General features: G+C 42.1%; 1 protein-coding gene across 1 annotated transcript in view; it reads right to left on the bottom strand.

Moving 5' to 3' along the window:
• Positions 1-1,948: 1,948 nt before the first annotated feature.
• The window catches only part of LOC137434198 (uncharacterized), a gene marked incomplete in the record, with an annotated part of 236,302 nt that continues 217,224 nt past the window's right edge, over positions 1,949-21,026 (bottom strand). Inside the window, 2 exon segments of the mRNA XM_068126970.2 lie at positions 1,949-3,220; positions 4,714-4,871. Of these exon segments, the coding sequence (XP_067983071.2) occupies positions 4,719-4,871 (153 nt within the window).

Here is a 21,026-nt window from a genome sequence, read left to right as displayed (position 1 = left end):
TCTACCTGCTTATGTGCACAATTCCTCACCTCTCAACTGCCAGCATTCCTTTTATCATCCATCACCTTGTTGTCTTCCAAGAGTTGAGATTTTGTACACAGATCTTTCAATCCTTTCAGTGAAACATTTTAACAATTTGTTTTCATTAAAAAAAAAACAAAAAAAAAACTTTAATTCATGTTCATCTATAACTCCATATTGTCCTCCCAAACGAAGAGCAGGTAAGAGGGTTACCTGCAAGTAAGAGGTCCTTAAGTAACATGTTTAGTGGCACATCATGCTCGATGAAGCATCACACATGTCCCTTGTAGACCGAAAGAGGATAAAGTAGTCTTTCGAACTAATGCTCTAAATGAGACCCAAGTTCATGAAGCAACGTACCCATGAGCCATGAAAATGAAGCATGTAAACTGTCACGGTAGTGTAAGCAGACAATAACGCAGTTATCTTACATGGTGTCAGAAGTGGGATATGGTAATTCATAAAACATGGAACCACACACAAACATGGAACAGGAACATAGCATTACATTACAGGTAGTATGCATGCCTTCCAGGCAAATGCTACCTGAGGAGATCACGTGGTTCTCGTCACGGTTAACTCCCCATGCATAACACGCCAATACAATACGACATGACCCGTTTTGAGGAGGGTGTTATCACCGCTTTGCGATATGGTGTTATCAGGTATCACACAAGCCTTTTTGTGACATTGTCATCACGCTAGCTGCTTTAAAGGCAATACATCACATCTGGTACTTAAACCACAGACAAATACCATTCTCACTGTGGTACCTGCCACATATCCACATTACAAGTGCTCTCCGAGTAAGGAAAGGCTGATACCACTTTGCCGTCTTTAACCATAACCTCCTCAATGTACATGGGATAACCGGCCTGGCTAAGGTCAGTGTTCTCCGCGATGCAGTGGCTTCTTCAAACAGTTCACCAGATCAGCAGTTTATCGGTGTCTGACTCCATCGAGCATCAAAGAAAGACTAGACAACTCAATGGCAAGCATGGTACAGAATTATAATAATAGAAACTATTTCGTGCTTGAAGCCAAAATTGCTTTTCCTTGCATGCTTTTCATGGTCTGTGATTGAGGGTTACACCACATCTGTTGCTTATCTTAATAGTAAAGAACTGCAAGAACCACAACTCACTAGGTGGTCTACTACAAGAACCACAACTCACTAGGTGGTCTACTACAAGAACCACAACTCACTCGGTGGTCTACTACAAGAACCACAACTCACTCAGTGGTCTACTTCAAGAACCACAACTCACTAGGTGGTCTACTTCAAGAACCACAACTCACTAGGTGGTCTACTACAAGAAGCACAACTCCCTTGGATATGTTCCAGGTGGTCTACTGCAAATTTTCATTGTCCATTAATAACAACATGGAGGCTGTTGCTATAGTGCTCTGCAGTCGATGCACTCGAGGAAGAGTGGAGTGGTCCCTGCAACTTGTACACTCAAGCACGGGTTGCAAGAGTAGGGGCAATCCAAGGGTAGTGGCAATCCATTCAGGTAATATCAAAGGGTGTTTTCAAAAGCTCAAATATTAATTGTGGCCCAAAGTAACCATGACATTGGTCGCTCAAAAGGAAATTTGCAGTACATGGTACAAGCTGGTAAATAAGGAAAAGGTGATACAAAGGAAAGAAAGAAGACAAGAAGAAGAGTCAGATGCTTTCAAGCGAGGCCGAGTTACAGGGCTTGGTGTCTCAAAGCCTGTGCGAAGAGGGGGTGAAGGTGCCGAGAGCTGGGTAGGGATGAGGCAACGGTACGAGTCAGAGAAGGAGGGTGTGTGGGGTGGGGAGAGGAGGTGCGACTGGGGCAGACAATACTAGACGGTCGACGATGAAGCAAAAATCAGTCGCAAACAGACCAGTCAAGAGAGAAGATCCAAAGTACAGTAAAATAATATAATGACAAGAGACTCTCAGAGAAAACTTTTAATATAAAATTCAAGTAAATAAAAAAAGAACAAACTTTTTTTTCTGTGACAAAAAATAAATTTCTGTAGCTTGTGTGCAAAATTACAAAACGTCTTTCATTTTACAAGCAAAAAACGAGGTGCGAGGCAGAGGACGATGGACGAGGGTTTGGGGAGATAAGGCCCCAGGACCGAAAGAGAAAATGATTCAAATCAGGAGTGCGGCTGCACAGTGCAACATCGGTGAGTCAGCCAGCCCGGCGGCGCGTTTCACTAAAGAGGCCTTTGGCCGCGAGCAAAGATGGTGCCGAAGCGATATCTCGACTGGCCAGTTCGCCAGACTCGCCGCCGTGCGGTTAGAGGTCAGACCGGCATCGGGTTCAGACTGGAAGGTCCAAAGTCCGACCGAGTTCGGACGAGGACTCCATCTTCGAAGATGAGGCAAACTCTAAAGATCACGTCTTCAGCACCTCCCCACCCCTTTGTCCGAGCAAACCCAACAACGGGCTGAAATTACCTGGTTTCCATACGACATGGAACCCCGAGACATCATTGGAAATTGGGTTTAGAGAAAAGTGGATGAGAAAATCGAAATGTACGGAAGAGTCGAAAAGGGCAATGAATAGGCCACTGCGGTTCCTGCGGATGAAAGAATAAGAGCAAGAGGTGGAGAAATAACTGGAAAAGAAAAAGAGAGAAGGGACCATGGACATGATGAAAGACAATAAAGTATAGTGAGAGTAAAAGAAAACGGACACAAGTCATCGCTGGGTTAAAACCGAAGGTCAGACAGGACAATGTGTCATGTGCAATAAACAAAGGATGGCGATGGGAATAGCATTAGGTGCAACACGTCGAACATAGGCACGCACAAGGTTGCGGAGCCCTTAGTGTGAGGTTAGTGGAACTGATGTGGTCACATACAGGCTTGCGAAACAAAGGATAGATGGGAGGAAAGGAAAAAATAAAATAAAAACTCAGACGGCGTTTAGTTGAAAGCAATGTCAGGCTTTGTCGAATTGCGATCCACCGCAAGATAAGAAAAAATCTTGCGATCGCAGAGCCGGAGCTCCGATGGTGGGGCTGACCCAGCGAGCCCCACTGGAAATTCAGCATCGGTGTAAACACACACGTCAGACGAGCTCGTCGAGGCGGCGTACACCCGAGGCCTTGCCCGTGGTGTGGCACCTGCCCCGTTACCGCCCTCCACACAGACCCGAGCCGCTCCCAAGCCCGCGGGCGAGCGGACATCTGCCACACCGCACTGGCCTAGGGGCTGGAAAAAGTTGGGGAGGGAACAAAGTGAGGCAAGACCTTTTCATGTCAAGAGGAGCAGTTTCTAGCCATATAGGCTATGGTCTATTTTGCATAGTTCTGATAGAAAAGATGACAAATGCAAATTGTACCCAAAAAACAGTTCAAACAGTTGACGTTTTTGTATTCAACAAAACTCACATATTTTTGCTGGAGTTACTATATCAGTAACTATATATATGTTACTGATATATATAATGTAACTATATATATATAATGTAGTAACTATATATAATGCAAAAACGTATATATATATATATATTTGTTACCATTATTATTTCTTCTTTTGTGTATATGAGTGAGTGGGTGAGGGTGTGTTTTTGCATGAATTAATTTTTGCATGAGTGTGTTTTTGTGTGTTGAGTGGTGTATGATGTAAGTGTAGGTGGTTGGTTGGTTGGTGTTGTGTGTGTATGTGTGTATGGGTGTGTATGTGTGTGTATGAATGATCTGGTGTGTTTTTTGGTGAGTAGTGAAGGGTATAAAGGTGGGTGTTTGAGTGTTCCACCATGTTTGTTTGGTGCTGTGGATTCTGGATGTGGAGGTGTTGTTGTTGTTGTTGTTCGCACTGGCTGGGGGAGGGGGTATGTACGCATCCAGGTGCAGTTGCTGCATGTGGATGTGTATGTGCCCCTGCTGGCCCACCTTAGCTGACCGTATCGAGGTTGAAGGGCCGAAACGGGATGATGCTGAGGACCTCGACTGAGGACCTGGTCAGTGCGGCACACTTGTGACCAGGTGTGTTTTGAACTTATATATATATATATATACTTGATATAAAATATATACTTGATATAAAATATATACTTGATGATTAATTAGAAAATGAATAATACAGTGTTGAGCAGAACTTCAAAACATTGGGTAAGTTAGCAGAAAGATTTGGAAAATGGTGGTGTCCATTTTGCTTCCAAGCTTCTTCTTCTTTAACAACCAAACATATTCCCAGGTTTATGTGGAGTTGGCTGGCGGAAGCTTGGCCCAAGACTTTCATGAACCGCCTGGTCAAGCCTGATGTTTGTCTAAAGTTAGGGCAGGAATATATTTGTTAAGAATGCTGGCGAAAGCTCGCCTACTCTTCGCGAAAGACACCGAGGGATCTTTAACGTCCACCAACTAATGCCGGCAGACGGGACGCCCATTTAACGTCCATCAGAGTGACGACACGCATTGATAAATCACCCTGCCTGTGGAACAGAGGGATAACAGTTTATAGCTGTTTCGAAGTTTATAGTTTATCGGTATTCGAACCCAGTCTAGGCAGCTTAGAAGGGAATGCGCATACCTCTAAGACGTCCTGCCAGCCCACATTTTGCTTCCAAAGGAAATGCTCAAATATAGAACTTGTTTTACCATTGTTAAAAGCACTTTGTGATTAAGTTAAACATTTTAAAGTCACAGACCCTAGTGAGTACTTTTTCTCCCACCGCAATGCAGCTCTCACCAACTACTTACCCCCATCACATGAGAAGAGTGCGGAAGAGCAGCAGTGAGTGTCGAGTCTCCCTCTCCTGCTCAAGCAGGAACGCCAGGTCCCTGAGGCAAACCCTTGTGGGCCGAGGCCGGACTAAACGAGGCTGAGGAACAGTCTGGCTGCCCAGAGAGCTAGGGCCCTATAAATACAGAGATGGTGTGGGATGGAGGACAAAAATCAAAAACAAGGACGAGAACATTTTCATTCATTTCTGATTTAGCAAAGAAGCAGGAGGGGATGGCATCATCAAAAATTTTCCAAATTAAGTGGAGGAGAGTACAAACTAACTTGTCTAGAAGTAGAGTAGGTGCACATGAGGGGCACAGAGACTATAGTTATAGAGGTAGGTGAGGAAATAGAAAAAAGATGTAAGATATGTATGCAAAGTCCGTAAGGTACTGGAGAAATCCTTACTTCCTCAAGTGCATTTACAATCGACCCCAGTGCCAAGAGACTGGTGAGCATCTTGCGGGTATGAATCAGGGAAGGGAGAATAGCAAACGAGATGGGAAGCATGCATGTACACGTAGCTCGCAGGGCCGGAATGAGGGTGCCCCGGGGATGCATGCTGGTTCAGGCTTACACCTGCCCCCGGCTTGTCCTCATCCAGGTATTTGTTGCTGACAACCCACGCCCATCAAGCAAAAGGGGCCTTAACCAAGATCACTTTTGCATTGTTACCTTTAGTCTGAAGATGTTGGGGAGAGGAGAGTGAGAGGCAATGAGGAAAAATAAAATAAAGAATTGCTAATGAGGGTAAAGCATAGGGAGGCATATCGGAGATGAGGGGAAGAGCACAAAGGAAGAGAATGAAAATTAAAATTGTCATCAATTCAAACATGTTGACTCACTCAGGGCATCCAGGTGTTGAAGGAAAAATAACTAAGCAATTATTTTTTCTTTTTCTTTTTCTTTCTTTCTTTCTTTCTTTCTTTCTTTCTTTCTTTCTTTCTCTTTCTCTCTCTCTCTCTCTCTCTCTCTCTCTCTCTCTCTCTCTCTCTCACTCTCACTCTCACTCACACACACACACACACACACACACACACACACACACACACACACACACATCACTAAGAAGCACACTGTAATGAACACCACAACAAACACACCAACATCACCACATGCATACCACATACACACAATCACCACCATAACCACCCCCCTCCCCAACAAATAAACAAATAGGGAGTTAAGAGTTCAATAAAGGACGTGGTTAAGTGAATGTGGATCAAAACCTGATGCTGGAAGAAAGGAATAGGAGAGAGGTGGTCAGTGGGGGAAAGGTAAGGAATAGGAGAGAGGTGGTCGGTGGGGAAAGGTAAGGAATAGCAGAGAGGTGGTCGGTGGGGAAAGGTAAGGAATGGGAAGGAGAGAAGTGGTCGGTGGAGAAAGGTAAGGAATAGAAAGGAGAGATGTGGTTGGTGGGAGAAATTTGGTGGAGAGGTTGGGTATGTAACAAGGATGAAATGATTAGATTATGGTTGAGTGATAGAGCTAAAACCAATATACCATATATTGCTACGTTTGTGGGGGTAGATGATGGAATACCATAGTGGAGGCAGGATTGTATAGGTATAGCATGGACCGTGGACGAGTAGGATACATCTCAATGTATTAAGTCTGGAAACTGGAGCTTAAGATGTTTACATGTCTTCACACGAGGGGTGAAGCTATGGTAATTAGATAGGGGTTAAGATTAGTTTTCCCCTAGTGTGTGATTGCCCTCGGTGGTTTTTCCGTTAGGTTTTACAATTACACCAAGGCCGGCCATAAAACCATTCATCAACCAACAATAACCGACAGAACCCCAAACATTCCCGATCGGTAACTAAACACCGCCTCCAAGGGATCATAACCGACGGGCCATGCCCTGAAGTTTGTCATTGGTCGAGCGCGACCATGGGGTGATTCAGTGAAGCTCTGCGATTGGCCAGTGTGACGTCAGAGCGAGAAGCTTGGAGCAGGAAGAAGAAGAGTATATCTCTGTCTGTCTCTGTTGGTTCTTGCTTGAGGAGGATGCGTGCAATATCTGGCTCATGTGCGCTTGTGAGGAAAGCTTTCGGAGCTTTTGTGGAACTTTTTCGAAGTTGGAGGAGGAGTGCTCTTTGGTTTGTGGTGCTCTTTGGGGGAGCTGGGGGCCGCGTTGTGCTTGTTGTTCCAGGATTGAGAGGATGACGTTTGGCTGCCTGCTTAATGGCTCTGTGTGCGTCACCATCATCGGCCGGCACCATTTTGCGCGCTCTGGCGCGGGAGACATTGGGATCGGACCATGGCCATCACCTTGATGAACGTCCTCGTTGAGACCAGAGCTTAGTATCGGCTGACTCAAAGAAACATTTTATTTAATCTTATCTTTCCCCTGTGTGTCGTATTTGTGACTGAGTGGAAACGTCTCAAAGTAGAATTTTAGTTTTTACTTCACCCTTTATTTCACCACTTTCGTATTGCATTTATTTTTATTAGATCATTATTGTGTTGCATTTTATTTGTCGTGTCGTGTTTCTTTGTTTGTGGGTTCGGGAATAAACCCGTGTGGCCTCTGTTCATTTAAGCACCTTGCTGCCTTCCGTCCCGCGCGTGCCATAAAAATAACCGGCAAGAATTCGGTTGATCGCCTCGGAAATTAAGGACCGTTTCGGCTTTCCGTCACCCAGTGGTCTTAATCATCGGGCGACACGACAATATATATATATATATATATATATATATATATATATATATATATATATATATATATATATATGTATATACTACAGGTCAAAAGTTTTAGAACACCTCAATTCTTCCAGTTTTTCCTGGGAGATTGATCGGCTGTCACTATACTGTGGGACTGTTCGAGAGAACTGTCCAGGGCTATACAACAACAACACCAACAACAAAAACAACAACAACGATATATGTTAATGATGATGTCATCGGTGCCTTCATTATTATGTCATAATTCGACAAGTACAACACTTGATCCGATCAGTATGAAAATGTTTGAGGGTCATCTCGGGATAATTTGGTCAACAGAATTAAATTGATGACATCATAGGTCTCGCAGTGCAGCAACCATGTTGGATTGAACATAAAAAAAACTTTTAAAATCTTCTTCTCCAGAACGGTTGTCCAGATCAATGTGAAACTTCACGCACATGATCTACTTGCCTTGGGGAATATAGAGTGTTCCATTAATAAATCACAGGTCACAAGGTCTGGCAGACATATTGGAGTTAACCTGAGACCTTTAAAAAGCCTCTTCTCCAGAACGGCTGGACAGATTGAGGGAAACCTTTTTTTCCGATTTTATTTATTTATTTATTTTTCTATGCTCAGTCGAGGCTCGTGTAAGAGCTAACACAAATAACATATAATATAGGGCGCCGGAGACAAGAGGGGGCGACGGAAAGCACAACACCAGTAGAGAACAGGGACATCGGGAAATCTGTGGAAGGGAGAGGGCTGGGGTGGGGTACACGGGATATACAAGATGGACACTACAACGACTTTCAGGAAAGAAATCAGAATTTGAAGGAGGTGGATTTAGGGTGGATTAACGGGGGTAGAAAAGATCACGGTTTTGGAAGGGGAAAGATAAGAGATGGTGGTGGACAGCTGTTTTGAAGACCTGGAGGGATAAGTGGGATTGAAGAGATTGCGAGTTTGTTCTCGACGCGAAAAAAAAAGAGGAATGAAAGAGTGAAGGTGAGCAGTGAGCCTTGATTTTGGCAGTTTCACCAGAAGAGGTTTGCTGACAGATCTTATGTGTCCTGCAGGAATATTTGTGGGACAGAGTACATACAGAGCAGGTGGTGCAAGGCCAAGCATTGGTGATACCATGGTGTTCACTAATAAATCATAGGGTCACATCACATAGTCTGGAAGCCATGTTGGTTCAAAGGAAAACAACAAAACATTATTTCTCTGAAACAACTGAACCTATCGAAGCGAAACTTTCCAAATATCATCTAACACCATTACTGCATATCGTGTGAAAATTATGATGTCGCAGATCACATTGTTTAGCAGCCATATTGGACAGAAAAATGAACCTTATCCGGTCAACCCGAAACTTCACACACCTTATCCTCTACCCCATTGGAACCAGGGTGTAAACCTATGATGCCGTAGATCACGTGGTTGGGCAGACGTATTGGATCTAAATGAAAATCTTTGAAAATCTTCTTCTCTGAAACTGCTTAACCGTTCAATGCGAAACCGTAACTAACTGAACAACTACCCGTGGGAAATATAGTTTGATAAAAGTGACGTCATCGGTCACTGGTCTAGCAGCCATATTGGATTAAAGGAAAAAAACCAGAAGAGTTAACTTGCACCAAGTCCTTCTCAAGACTGTGTGGGGTAAGTATTCTATGAATACTATCTAGTTAAATTATAAGTGATTCTTCACAATTGAGTGACAGGGCCAAAAACGATATATAGCATGATATTTCAAAAAGTTGTGGATGACATGACAAAACTATGTGGATTAGTTGGTTCGGTGACATGAACAAGCCGATTAGATTTTGGTTCAGTTCCAAATTCAGATCTGGCCTATCAGTGGGATACAAAACGTAAACTGTTCCACCTGCCGGAAGTATGCGCTCTACCGAGTGACGTTCTAGTTTATTGCCATGGTCACACTCGGAATGGACGGTGTGGAGGTAAAGGGATAAGTTGACAAAAAAAAAAGGACAAAGTTTGTTTATGGAAGAATTTTTAAAAGAGGACGATAAATAGTAAGATGGCACCGGTAACAGAGTGGAAAGGAAGTCGTTAATTGTTATAAAGATGAGTCGGTTTGCGTCGGCGGAAAAATAAGGAAAATTAATTTTCTTAACCACATCTTGAGAGAGGTTTCTAACCGCCGTGGGAGTGAAGGTGAAATGACATTTCGGGAATGGATCCCTGTTGCATTAAAGAAGGATTCATGCCTGAAACTGCTTCGCTTTCTTTCCACAGTGGTTTGCAAACCTCTCAAAATAGGCTGTGAAAAATCATCGTAGGTATGAAATCATCATCGTAAGGGAATGAAAAGTGCGGGTGAGAGGAGGGGCTACATGGAAAGTAAGATGGGTGACACACCTGGTGAGGAGGGATGGATGTAAGCCCTAGGTGGGGATAAAGGGAGGCGTACAAGGCTGTGTGGGGAAAAAGGGATGTTTTTAAGGCCTGTTGGGGACAAAGGGAATGGTGTAAGGCTTTTTGGGGACAGAGGGAGGGGGTTAAGGCTTTTTGGAGACAGAGGGAGGGGGTTAAGGTCTGTTGGGGACAGAGGGATGCGTGTAAGGCCTTTTGGGGTGAGAGAGCGAGAGAGGGGTGTAAGGCCTGTTGGGGACAGAGGGATAGGTGTAAGGCCTGTTGGGGACAGAGGGATGGGTGTAAGGCCTGTTGGGGTGAGAGAGAGCGAGAGAGGGGTGTAAAGCCTATTAGGGACAGAGGGAGTGGTGTAAGGCCTGTTGGGGACAATGGGAGGGGTGTAAGGCCTGTTAAAGACAGAAGGAGGGTGTAAGGCATGGTGGGGGAAGAGGGAGGGTGTAAGGCTTGATTCAGACAGAGGGAGGGTGTAGGCCTGTTGGGGGAAGAGGGAGGGTGTAAGGTCTGTTGGGGGCAGAGGGAGGGGTGTAAGGCCTGTTGGGGTGAGAGAGAGGTGTGAGGCCTGTTGGGGTGAGAGAGAGAGGGGTGTAAGGCCTGTTGGGGTGAGAGAGAGGGGTGTAAGGCCTGTTGGGGTGAGAGAGAGGGGTGTAAGGCCTATTAGGGACAGTGGGAGGGGTGTAAGGCCTGTTGGGGACAATGGGAGGGGTGTAAGGCCTGCTAAAGACAGAAGGAGGGTGTAAGGTCTGTTGGGAGCAGAGGGAGGGTGTCAGGCCTGTTGGGGGCAGAGGGAGGGGTGTAAGGCCTGTTGGGGACAATGGGATGGGTGTAAGGCCTGTCAAATACAGAAGAAGGGTGTAAGGCCTGGTGGGGACAGAGGTAGGGGTGTAAGGCTTGATGGTGACAGAGGGAGGGGTGTAAGGCCTGATGGGGACAGAGGGAGGGGTGTAAGGCTTGTTGGGGTGAAAGGGAGAGTGTCAGGCCTGATGGGGACAGAGGGAGGGTGTAAGGCTTGATGGGGACAGAGGTAGGAGTGTAAGGATTGATGGGGACAGAGGGAGGGGTGTAAGGCTTGATGGGCACAGAGGTAGGAGTGTAAGGATTGATGGGGACAGAGGTAGGAGTGTAAGGCTTGATGGGGACAGAGGTAGGAGTGTAAGGATTGATGGGGACAGAGGGAGGGGTGTAAGGATTGATGGGGACAGAGGTAGGAGTGTAAGGATTGATGGGGACAGAGGGAGGGGTGTAAGGCTTGATGGGCACAGAGGTAGGAGTGTAAGGATTGATGGGGACAGAGGTAGGAGTGTAAGGATTGATGGGGACAGAGGTAGGAGTGTAAGGATTGATGAGGACAGAGGGAGGGGTGTAAGGCCTGGTAGGGATATGAAGGGTGGGAGCAGAATGAAGGACAGAAGGATGGCTCCAGGCATGCCGGCAGCGAGCTCGCCAAACCAGCGCTGCACCCAAAGGCATTTTCCAAAGCAGCTCGATAAACAGGGAGGCCAGAAACTCTCAACGCTCCCTCGCTTTCCTTTCACCGATTTTCCAACATGTTGTGTTTCCCTTTCAGGAGCAATATTTTGCTTTCCCTCACGAGCATACCTTTCGGCACCCCCATTCACCTTTCCTCGAAACCTCCCCATGATTTTCGGCAGTATAGGTAATATTTAAACAAACGACGAGTTACCATATTGAAGTGTGTTTTTATCATCTCGGTGTTCATCATTATCATCGTGTTCGCCATTATGATCTCCAGCAGTAGCACGATGACCGTGTGGCGGTAACCAATCTGGATTCCATCCGCACCCACGGCTTTGCTTTCATCTGCTGGCCTTTCTAATGAGGAGCCGCCGGCACAGGGAGAGGACAAATGAAAGGAGAAGGAACGGAGGAGGCCCTGAGGCAAAGTGGGCAGGAAGATGAAGAAATGTAATTTAAGATGGGGAGGTGGAAATAAAAAGGAGGAATAAAATAACTTCAATGAGAAGAGAAGACGAAGCTTCGAGTGAGGAGCAAAGGTTTCAGGGGCTTGAGCTTCAGTGGCACCAAAAGATACAGTATCAAAACCAATGATATAACCTTTCATCAACCACTACAAGAATATCATGACCACAGTATAGATTCACGATGCACCCACGACAAGGTTTACGTGTTCGTAACCAACGTCGTGGTTTCACATCGACAAAATGGTCGACTCGACGTCTCACTCCATACAGCGAGTGTCCCGCATTTTAGAAAAGGAAGGTGAGAGCGCCGAACACCTTTCGAAAATCGCAGAAGCGCAACTCCCTCAGTCCTGGCCTCAGCATGAGCCAGTTTGAGTCCCCCCCGCAGCCCCCCCGGCACCCCCCGTCCCCCCACACGGCGCCGCAGGGTGCGGCCAGGCGAAACGATTTTAATTTGCAGCGACACGGGCGTTATGGCGGCAAGGGAAGAAGAGCCCTCAGGGCAAGAGCGAGGGTAGGAAGGGTGGGTGGAAGTCAGAGGAATGGCAAGGATTGCACAAGGGAGGTGGTTTTATGCCGTGGGTGCACAATCGGCTTTGAGCCTTATTCTAGAATGAGAAAAATACGGTCTAGTCAATAAGAATAAGAAAATGAAACCAATAACAATAACTTGTGAGGTACATATAGTTTAGGTTAGAGTAAAGTAGTTATAATAACAATAACTTACAAGGTAGATATAGTTTAATTATAGTAAGGTACTTACAATAACAATAAGTTATAAGGTACATATAGTTTAATTATAGTAAGGTACTTACAATAACAATAACTTATAAGGTAGATATAGTTTAATTATAGTGAGGTACTTACAATAACAATAACTTACAAGGTAGATATAGTTTAATTATAGTAAGGTACTTACAATAACAATAACTTATAAGGTAGATATAGTATAATTATAGTGAGGTACTTACAATAACAATAACTTACAAGGTAGATATAGTTTAATTATAGTAAGGTACTTACAATAACAATAAGTTATAAGGTAGATATAGTTTAATTATAGTAAGGTACTTACAATAACAATAACTTATAAGGTAGATATAGTTTAATTATAGTGAGGTACTTACAATAACAATAAGTTATAAGGTAGATATAGTTTAATTATAGTAAGGTACTTATAATAACAATAACTTACAAGGTAGATATAGTTTAATTATAGTAAGGTACTTACAATAACAATAAGTTATAAGGTACATATAGTTTAATTATAGTAAGGTACTTACAATAACAATAACTTATAAGGTAGATATAGTTTAATTATAGTAAGGTACTTACAATAACAATAAGTTATAAGGTACATATAGTTTAATTATAGTGAGGTACTTACAATAACAATAACTTACAAGGTAGATATAGTTTAATTATAGTAAGGTACTTACAATAACAATAAGTTATAAGGTAGATATAGTTTAATTATAGTAAGGTACTTACAATAACAATAACTTATAAGGTAGATATAGTTTAATTATAGTGAGGTACTTACAATAACAATAAGTTATAAGGTAGATATAGTTTAATTATAGTAAGGTACTTATAATAACAATAACTTACAAGGTAGATATAGTTTAATTATAGTAAGGTACTTACAATAACAATAAGTTATAAGGTAGATATAGTTTAATTATAGTAAGGTACTTACAATAACAATAAATTATAAGGTAGATATAGTTTAATTATAGTAAGGTACTTACAATAACAATAAGTTATAAGGTAGATATAGTTTAATTATAGTAAGGTACTTACAATAACAATAAGTTATAAGGTAGATATAGTTTAATTATAGTAAGGTACTTACAATAACAATAACTTATAAGGTAGATATAGTTTAATTATAGTAAGGTACTTACAATAACAATAAATTATAAGGTAGATATAGTTTAATTATAGTAAGGTACTTACAATAACAATAACTTATAAGGTAGATATAGTTTAAATTATAGTGAGGTAGTTATAATGACAACTAGAACTGCTACTTTGAAAAAACTACTAGCAGTGATGAAACGGGTTCCTGGTGGAACGGGTACTACAAGACGTCCTGCGTTGAGACAACCCCGCCTTCATCGGACATGCGTGACACATGACGCCCTCTTTATAAAACCGACTTCAGTATTGGATTTTAAATACTAAAATATATATATATATATATATGTGGGGTCCTCTGGGTCTTTTGGGGTCGTCAGGGTCTTTTGGGTCTATTAGGTCCTCGGGTTTTTTGAGTCCTTTGAGTCGTCTGGGTCTTTTTGGTCCTTTGGAGTCAACGGGGTATTTTGGGTGTTTGGAGTCCTCAGGGTCTTTGGAGTCCTCGAGGTCTTTTGGGTCTTCGTAGTCCCTGGGGTCTTTTGGATCCTTGGGGTCTTTTAGGTCTTTTGAGTCCAAGAGTCTTTTGGGTCCTCGGAGTCCTCATTGCCTTTTGGGACCTCAGGGTCCTTTGGGTCCTCTGGTTATTCATGGTATTTAAGGGTCATCAGTGTATTTTGGAGTCTTGGTTGTCTTCAAGGGCCTCTAAAGGTGGATGATGATGGTTGTCTTCAAGGTATTGGAGGTTTTCAAGGTTCTTCAGAGATCCAAGGGGTCTCAGCAGTCTAAAGGGTCGAAAGGTGCATTGCAATAGTATGTAATTAATAGACGTAAGTAAGTAATAGACAGGATGCCACTGATTTCAAACAGTATGTAATAGATATACTGAAAACTTACATGGCTGGAGAAGATAGCATTGTAGAGTTTCTTCTTCTTTAAACAATAAAAATTCTGGCCATCATACCGAGTGACCAATCATATTGAAATGCAGAACACGCATTCCGCTTGACGACTACTTCATAATTTTGAAGTTTCACGTCAATGGATTGAGCAATTCAAGAGAGATAATTTTAAAAAGATTTTCGTTGAGTCCAATATGACTGCCATATCATGTGACCTACTAATTATTTGAGAACACCATGGTATCCCCAAGGCATAGGGAAGATGTGTGAAGTTTCCACTCTATCTGTCTAGCCGTTCTGGAAGAGTTCATTTTAAAAGGTTTATTCTTCAAAAAAAAACATAGCTGCTAAATCATGTGACCTATGACGTCATGGACGGGTGCACATTTGTCCATCATGGATCGGCGATCATGTTTGTTAAGTTTTGCCTCGATCTGTTCAGGCATTTCGGAGAAGGCTTTCTTGGTGTTTTTAAGGGTTTTGTGTTTAAAACATATGGCTGCCGAACCACGTGACCAATGATGTCATCAATTTTGATTCTCCTATACAATTTTTGCGTAGATCATGCCCAAGAAATTACGTACTGATCGGATCAAGCATTCTACTTGTCGAATTATGATGTCATAATGGAGGCACCTATGGCATCATAATTAGCATGTGTTATTCCTCATGGGGAGTGCTTTACAATGAGCCATGTTTACATTTTTCTCCCTGGAGCGGTTTCAGAGATATAGAGGTGCAAAGTTTTTCAGTTTTTCCCAGATGGCGCCCGTACCATGTGACCTATGACGTCATAATCATCATTGCAAAAAAATATACAGGAGGAGCCGCTCCTATGGTGAAACTTTTGTGTCAATCAGACCAAACGATTGCAGAGAAAATGGATTTTAAAAGGAATGACAACTCAAAATCCCAGTGGAACAATAAAAAGAATAATCTGAGCAAAATCAATAGGGTACCACATTAGTCAGGTTCACTATGTTAACAAATAGAATTTCGTTCAACATTTTGGGAGATGAGCAAACCTGTACATTTTTGGAATCATCAGAGCATGGAGAATCCGAAAATAAATGTTGGCATTTGCACAGACACAGATTTTGGATTTTCAAAATGGCCGCCATAAAATACATATTTTGCGCGATCTCGGCTTCTAGTCAACCTAGAAACTTAATTAAATATGCTAATCCTATGTTTTCTGGGTCAAGGAATCCAATAAAGGCCTCAAAATAGTGCTCAGGTTTATAGAAAAGCAACAAACAAAGGTAATTGAAAACCATTGTCTTTATATTTGTGATATTACTGTATTACATAATACATGGTATTGCAAGTCCTTTGAAGTTATAGGTATGGGTTTATAAAGCAAGAAAGCAGCCTTGTTAGTATCAGATTGAACTACAAGTCCTATACACAGGATCTACTAGGTCTATACCGTTCAGGAATATGCGTTTACAGATCATCACTGTCCTGAGTGTCATTTTCGCAAAGGTGTCTACGCAAATGCCAACATTAATTTTTGGATTCATTATGCTCTGAATATTCCAAAAATGTATAGTTTTGCTCATCTCCAAAAAATTTCAACGAAAAAGCATGGTGAACCTGACGACATCCTGAAAGGCATGTGGCACCCTAATAAGTTATAAGGTGGATATAGTTTAAGTTATAGTAAGACAGTTATATTAATAAGTCACAAGGCAGATATAGTTTAAGTTGTAGTAAGATACGTACTATGTAGTTATAATACCAATTTGGTATAAAGCAGATAAAATGTAAGCCATAGTAAGGTACATCTTACTATAATTCACCAAATGTCCGTCTGTCTGTCTGTCCGTCCGTCCGTTTGAAGGTACTGCAAAAACGGCTGAACCTATCGCAACGATATTTTGGGTGGATAATCCCAGGACCCCCTGGAGTAAAATAGGCTATATTGTTTTTACAATTTCAGCTTTGGCCTCCAGCATTTTCAGGTTTGGACTCCCGCATAACGTTATTTTACTGGGTGCCCCACAAACGGCTGCACCGATCGGACTTGGTGACCTCAGACAAAGACCTTTTATAAGGACATGGGTTGAATCCCTGCGTGAGAGAATGCCAACCCCCTCCCCCGCCATCACGGTCGTCTCTCCAACTCACAATCCCACGAGATATGCGGAAAGGACGACCAAAACCAATTATCTTCTTTTTGATTCATATATAAACATCATTAAAAGTAAATAATGACCTCTGCCAAAGTTCAAACGACATGAGTTTAATCTCTGCATGAGAGAATTCCACATAGCTATTTGGACGGTGTATACGCGAACAGATCGCTAATCTCCATCGATCTTGCCAAGGCTGTAACACCTATCGGCTCAAAATCCTTTTAACTGTTGACTTGGTAGTTTTTACAATGAAGGAAACAGGTATGGGGAGTACATACGACATAGCGATTGTGAATTTGACAGCTCTGAGGCATCTTTCGCTTCGCATCGAATTATTCATTACATTCATTCATTCTTTTAACTAGGGCATGCCCGTACTATATATATATCTAAAATTATATCCCCCCCCCCTCTATTTACATGAAATGGTTTGGTCCAAAGCGAACGGCTTGCGAGTACGGTGACAATCCCCCCCCCTCTATTTACATGAAATGGTTTGGTCCAAAGCGAACGGCTTGCGAGTACGGTGACAATCCCCCCCCCCCTCTATTTACATGGAATGGTTTGGTCCAAAGCGAACGGCTTGCGAGTACGGTGACAATCCCCCCCCTCTATTTACATGCAATGGTTTGGTCCAAAGCGAACGGCTTGCGGAGTTTGGTAAAGAAATCGCCATAGCTCGGTAACTACTTGTCCGATTAATTTAAAACCTTGAAAAGGCACATCCTCGGGTCCCCAGCAATATACCTGGCAAGTTTCAAGTATATCGGACCGGTAGTTGTCGAGAAACAGCGGTCGCATACACACACACACACACACACACACACACACACACACACAGAGATTACTGGAATTATAGATAGATGATCATTACGGCCATTCTTACGCTCATTAAACATTACACGTTCATTAAACGATCACGAAAATAAAAACGAAAAACATTACGAAATTACGTTCACACCATCACATCAAACACTACCGTGAACACAAACATCGTCACAACATCGCCACAATGAAAACATGGTCACAAACGTTACGTTACGTAATTCAAACCGTGAACACATCGAATATTGGAGAGCCCATTGCCCAAATTTGAAACACGATGGAATAATATTTACCGATATGAACAGTGATGTGGCTTTTATTGAAATTCTACAAATACTGTTGACATTTTGATGATTTGCGTGTGAAATGATTTAACGGATGTTTATAGAAATCGTTTAAAAAAAAAAAGCCTTCAATTTCTGATATTTTGCCTTTTTATTTGGGCCCCTCAATTGAAGCCCCACCCGAGGGTTGACTGTAATAACAACAATAAGTTATAACGTGAAAACCACAAATATCTTCCACCGAGTAAATAGGGACATGATGAGGTGGGAATCCATGCGTGTTGAAACCTGAGCTAGTGTAGTGAAATGGTTAATCCACAAGGTGAGGTCGTTGGTGTAGTGAAATGGTTAATCCACAAGGTGAGGTAGTTGGTGTAGTGAAATGGTTAATCAATAAGGTGAGGTAGTTGGTGTAGTGAAATGGTTAATCCATAAGGTGAGGTAGTTGGTGAAGTGAAATGCTTAATCCACAAGGTGAGGTAGTTGGTGTAGTGAAATGGTTAATTCATAAGGTGAGGTAGTTGGTGTAGTGAAATGGTTAATTCATAAGGTGAGGTAGTTGGTGTAGTGAAATGCTTAATCCACAAGGTGAGGTAGTTGGTGTAATGAAATGGTTAATTCATAAGGTGAGGTAGTTGGTGTAGTGAAATGGTTAATTCATAAGGTGAGGTAGCTGGTGTAGTGAAATGGTTAATCAATAAGGTGAGGTAGTTGGTGTAGTGAAATGGTTAATCCATAAGGTGAGGTAGTTGGTGTAGTGAAATGCTTAATCCACAAGGTGAGGTAGTTGGTGTAGTGAAATGGTTAATCAATAAGGTGAGGTAGTTGGTGTAGTGAAATGGTTAATCAATAAGGTGAGGTAGTTGGTGTAATGTCAATGGTTAATCCATAAGGTGAGGTAGTTGGTGAAGTGAAATGCTTAATCCACAAGGTGAGGTAGTTGGTGTAGTGAAATGGTTAATTCATAAGGTGAGGTAGTTGGTGTAGTGAAATGGTTAATTCATAAGGTGAGGTAGCTGGTGTAGTGAAATGGTTAATCAATAAGGTGAGGTAGTTGGTGTAGTGAAATGGTTAATCCATAAGGTGAGGTAGTTGGTGTAGTGAAATGCTTAATCCACAAGGTGAGGTAGTTGGTGTAGTGAAATGGTTAATTCATAAGGTGAGGTAGTTGGTGTAGTGAAATGGTTAATTCATAAGGTGAGGTAGCTGGTGTAGTGAAATGGTTAATCAATAAGGTGAGGTAGTTGGTGTAGTGAAATGGTTAATCCACAAGGTGAGGTAGTTGGTGTAGTGAAATGCTTAATCCACAAGGTGAGGTAGTTGGTGTAGTGAAATGGTTAATTCATAAGGTGAGGTGGTTGGTGTAGTGAAATGGTTAATTCATAAGGTGAGGTCGTTGGTGTAGTGAAATGGTTAATTCATAAGGTGAGGTAGTTGGTGGAATTAAATGGTTAATCCATAAGGTGAGGTAGTTGGTGTAGTGAAATGGTTAATTCATAAGGTGAGGTAGTTGGTGTAGTGAAATGGTTAATCCACAAGGTGAGGTAGTTGGTGTAGCGAAATGGTTAATCCATAAGGTGAGGTAGTTGGTGTAGTGAAATGGTTAATCCACAAGGTGAGGTAGTTGGTGTCGTGAAATGGTTAATCCACAAGGTGAGGTAGTTGGTGTAATGAAATGGTTAATCCATAAGGTGAGGTAGTTGGTGTAATGAAATGGTTAATCCACAAGGTGAGGTAGTTGGTGTAGTGAAATGGTTAATCCATAAGGTGAGGTAGCTGGTGTAGTGAAATGGTTAATCAATAAGGTGAGGTAGTTGGTGTAGTGAAATGGTTAATCCATAAGGTGAGGTAGTTGGTGTAATGAAATGGTTAATCCATAAGGTGAGGTAGTTGGTGTAGTGAAATGGTTAATCCATAAGGTGAGGTAGTTGGTGTAATGAAATGGTTAATCCATAAGGTGAGGTAGTTGGTGTAGTGAAATGGTTAATTCATAAGGTGAGGTAGTTGGTGTCGTGAAATGGTTAATCAATAAGGTGAGGTAGTTGGTGTAATGAAATGGTTAATCAATAAGGTGAGGTAGTTGGTGTAGTGAAATGGTTAATCCACAAGGTGAGGTCGTTGGTGTAGTGAAATGGTTAATCAATAAGGTGAGGTAGTTGGTGTAATGAAATGGTTAATCCATAAGGTGAGGTCGTTGGTGTAGTGAAATGGTTAATCCATAAGGTGAGGTAGTTGGTGTAGTGAAATGGTTAATCCATAAGGTGAGGTAGTTGGTGTAATGAAATGGTTAATCAATAAGGTGAGGTAGTTGGTGTCGTGAAATGGTTAATCAATAAGGTGAGGTAGTTGGTGTAATGAAATGGTTAATCAATAAGGTGAGGTAGTTGGTGTAATGAAATGGTTAATCAATAAGGTGAGGTAGTTGGTGTAATGAAATGGTTAATCCATAAGGTGAGGTAGTTGGTGTAATGAAATGGTTAATCAATAAGGTGAGGTAGTTGGTGTCGTGAAATGGTTAATCAATAAGGTGAGGTAGTTGGTGTAATGAAATGGTTAATCAATAAGGTGAGGTAGTTGGTGTAGTGAAATGGTTAATCAATAAGGTGAGGTAGTTGGTGTAGTGAAATGGTTAATCAATAAGGTGAGGTAGTTGGTGTAATGAAATTGTTAATTCATAAGGTGAGGTAGTTGGTGTAATGAAATGGTTAATCAATAAGGTGAGGTAGCTGTTGTAGTGAAATGGTTAATCCATAAGGTGAGGTAGCTGGTGTAGTGAAATGGTTAATCCATAAGGTGAGGTAGCTGGTGTAGTGAAATGGTTAATCAATAAGGTGAGGTAGTTGGTGTAGTGAAATGGTTAATCCATAAGGTGAGGTAGTTGGTGTAGTGAAATGGTTAATCCATAAGGTGAGGTAGTTGGCGTAATGAAATGGTTAATCCATAAGGTGAGGTAGTTGGTGTAGTGAAATGGTTAATCCATAAGGTGAGGTAGCTGGTGTAGTGAAATGGTTAATCCATAAGGTGAGGTAGTTGGTGTAATGAAATGGTTAATCAATAAGGTGAGGTAGTTGGTGTAGTGAAATGGTTAATCCATAAGGTGAGGTAGTTGGTGTAATGAAATGGTGAATCCATAAGGTGAGGTAGTTGGTGTAGTGAAATGGTTAATTCATAAGGTGAGGTCGTTGGTGTAGTGAAATGGTTAATCCATAAGGTGAGGTAGCTGGTGTAGTGAAATGGATAATCCACAAGGTGAGGTAGTTGGTGTC

The sequence above is a fragment of the Myxine glutinosa genome, chromosome 10 (genome assembly GCF_964187855.1).
Source record: "Myxine glutinosa chromosome 10, kmMyxGlut1.1, whole genome shotgun sequence".
In the NCBI taxonomy this organism is placed as follows: Eukaryota; Metazoa; Chordata; class Myxini; order Myxiniformes; family Myxinidae; genus Myxine; species Myxine glutinosa.
Note: the sequence above shows the minus strand (reverse complement) of the source record. Positions and strands in the feature narration are given on the sequence as shown.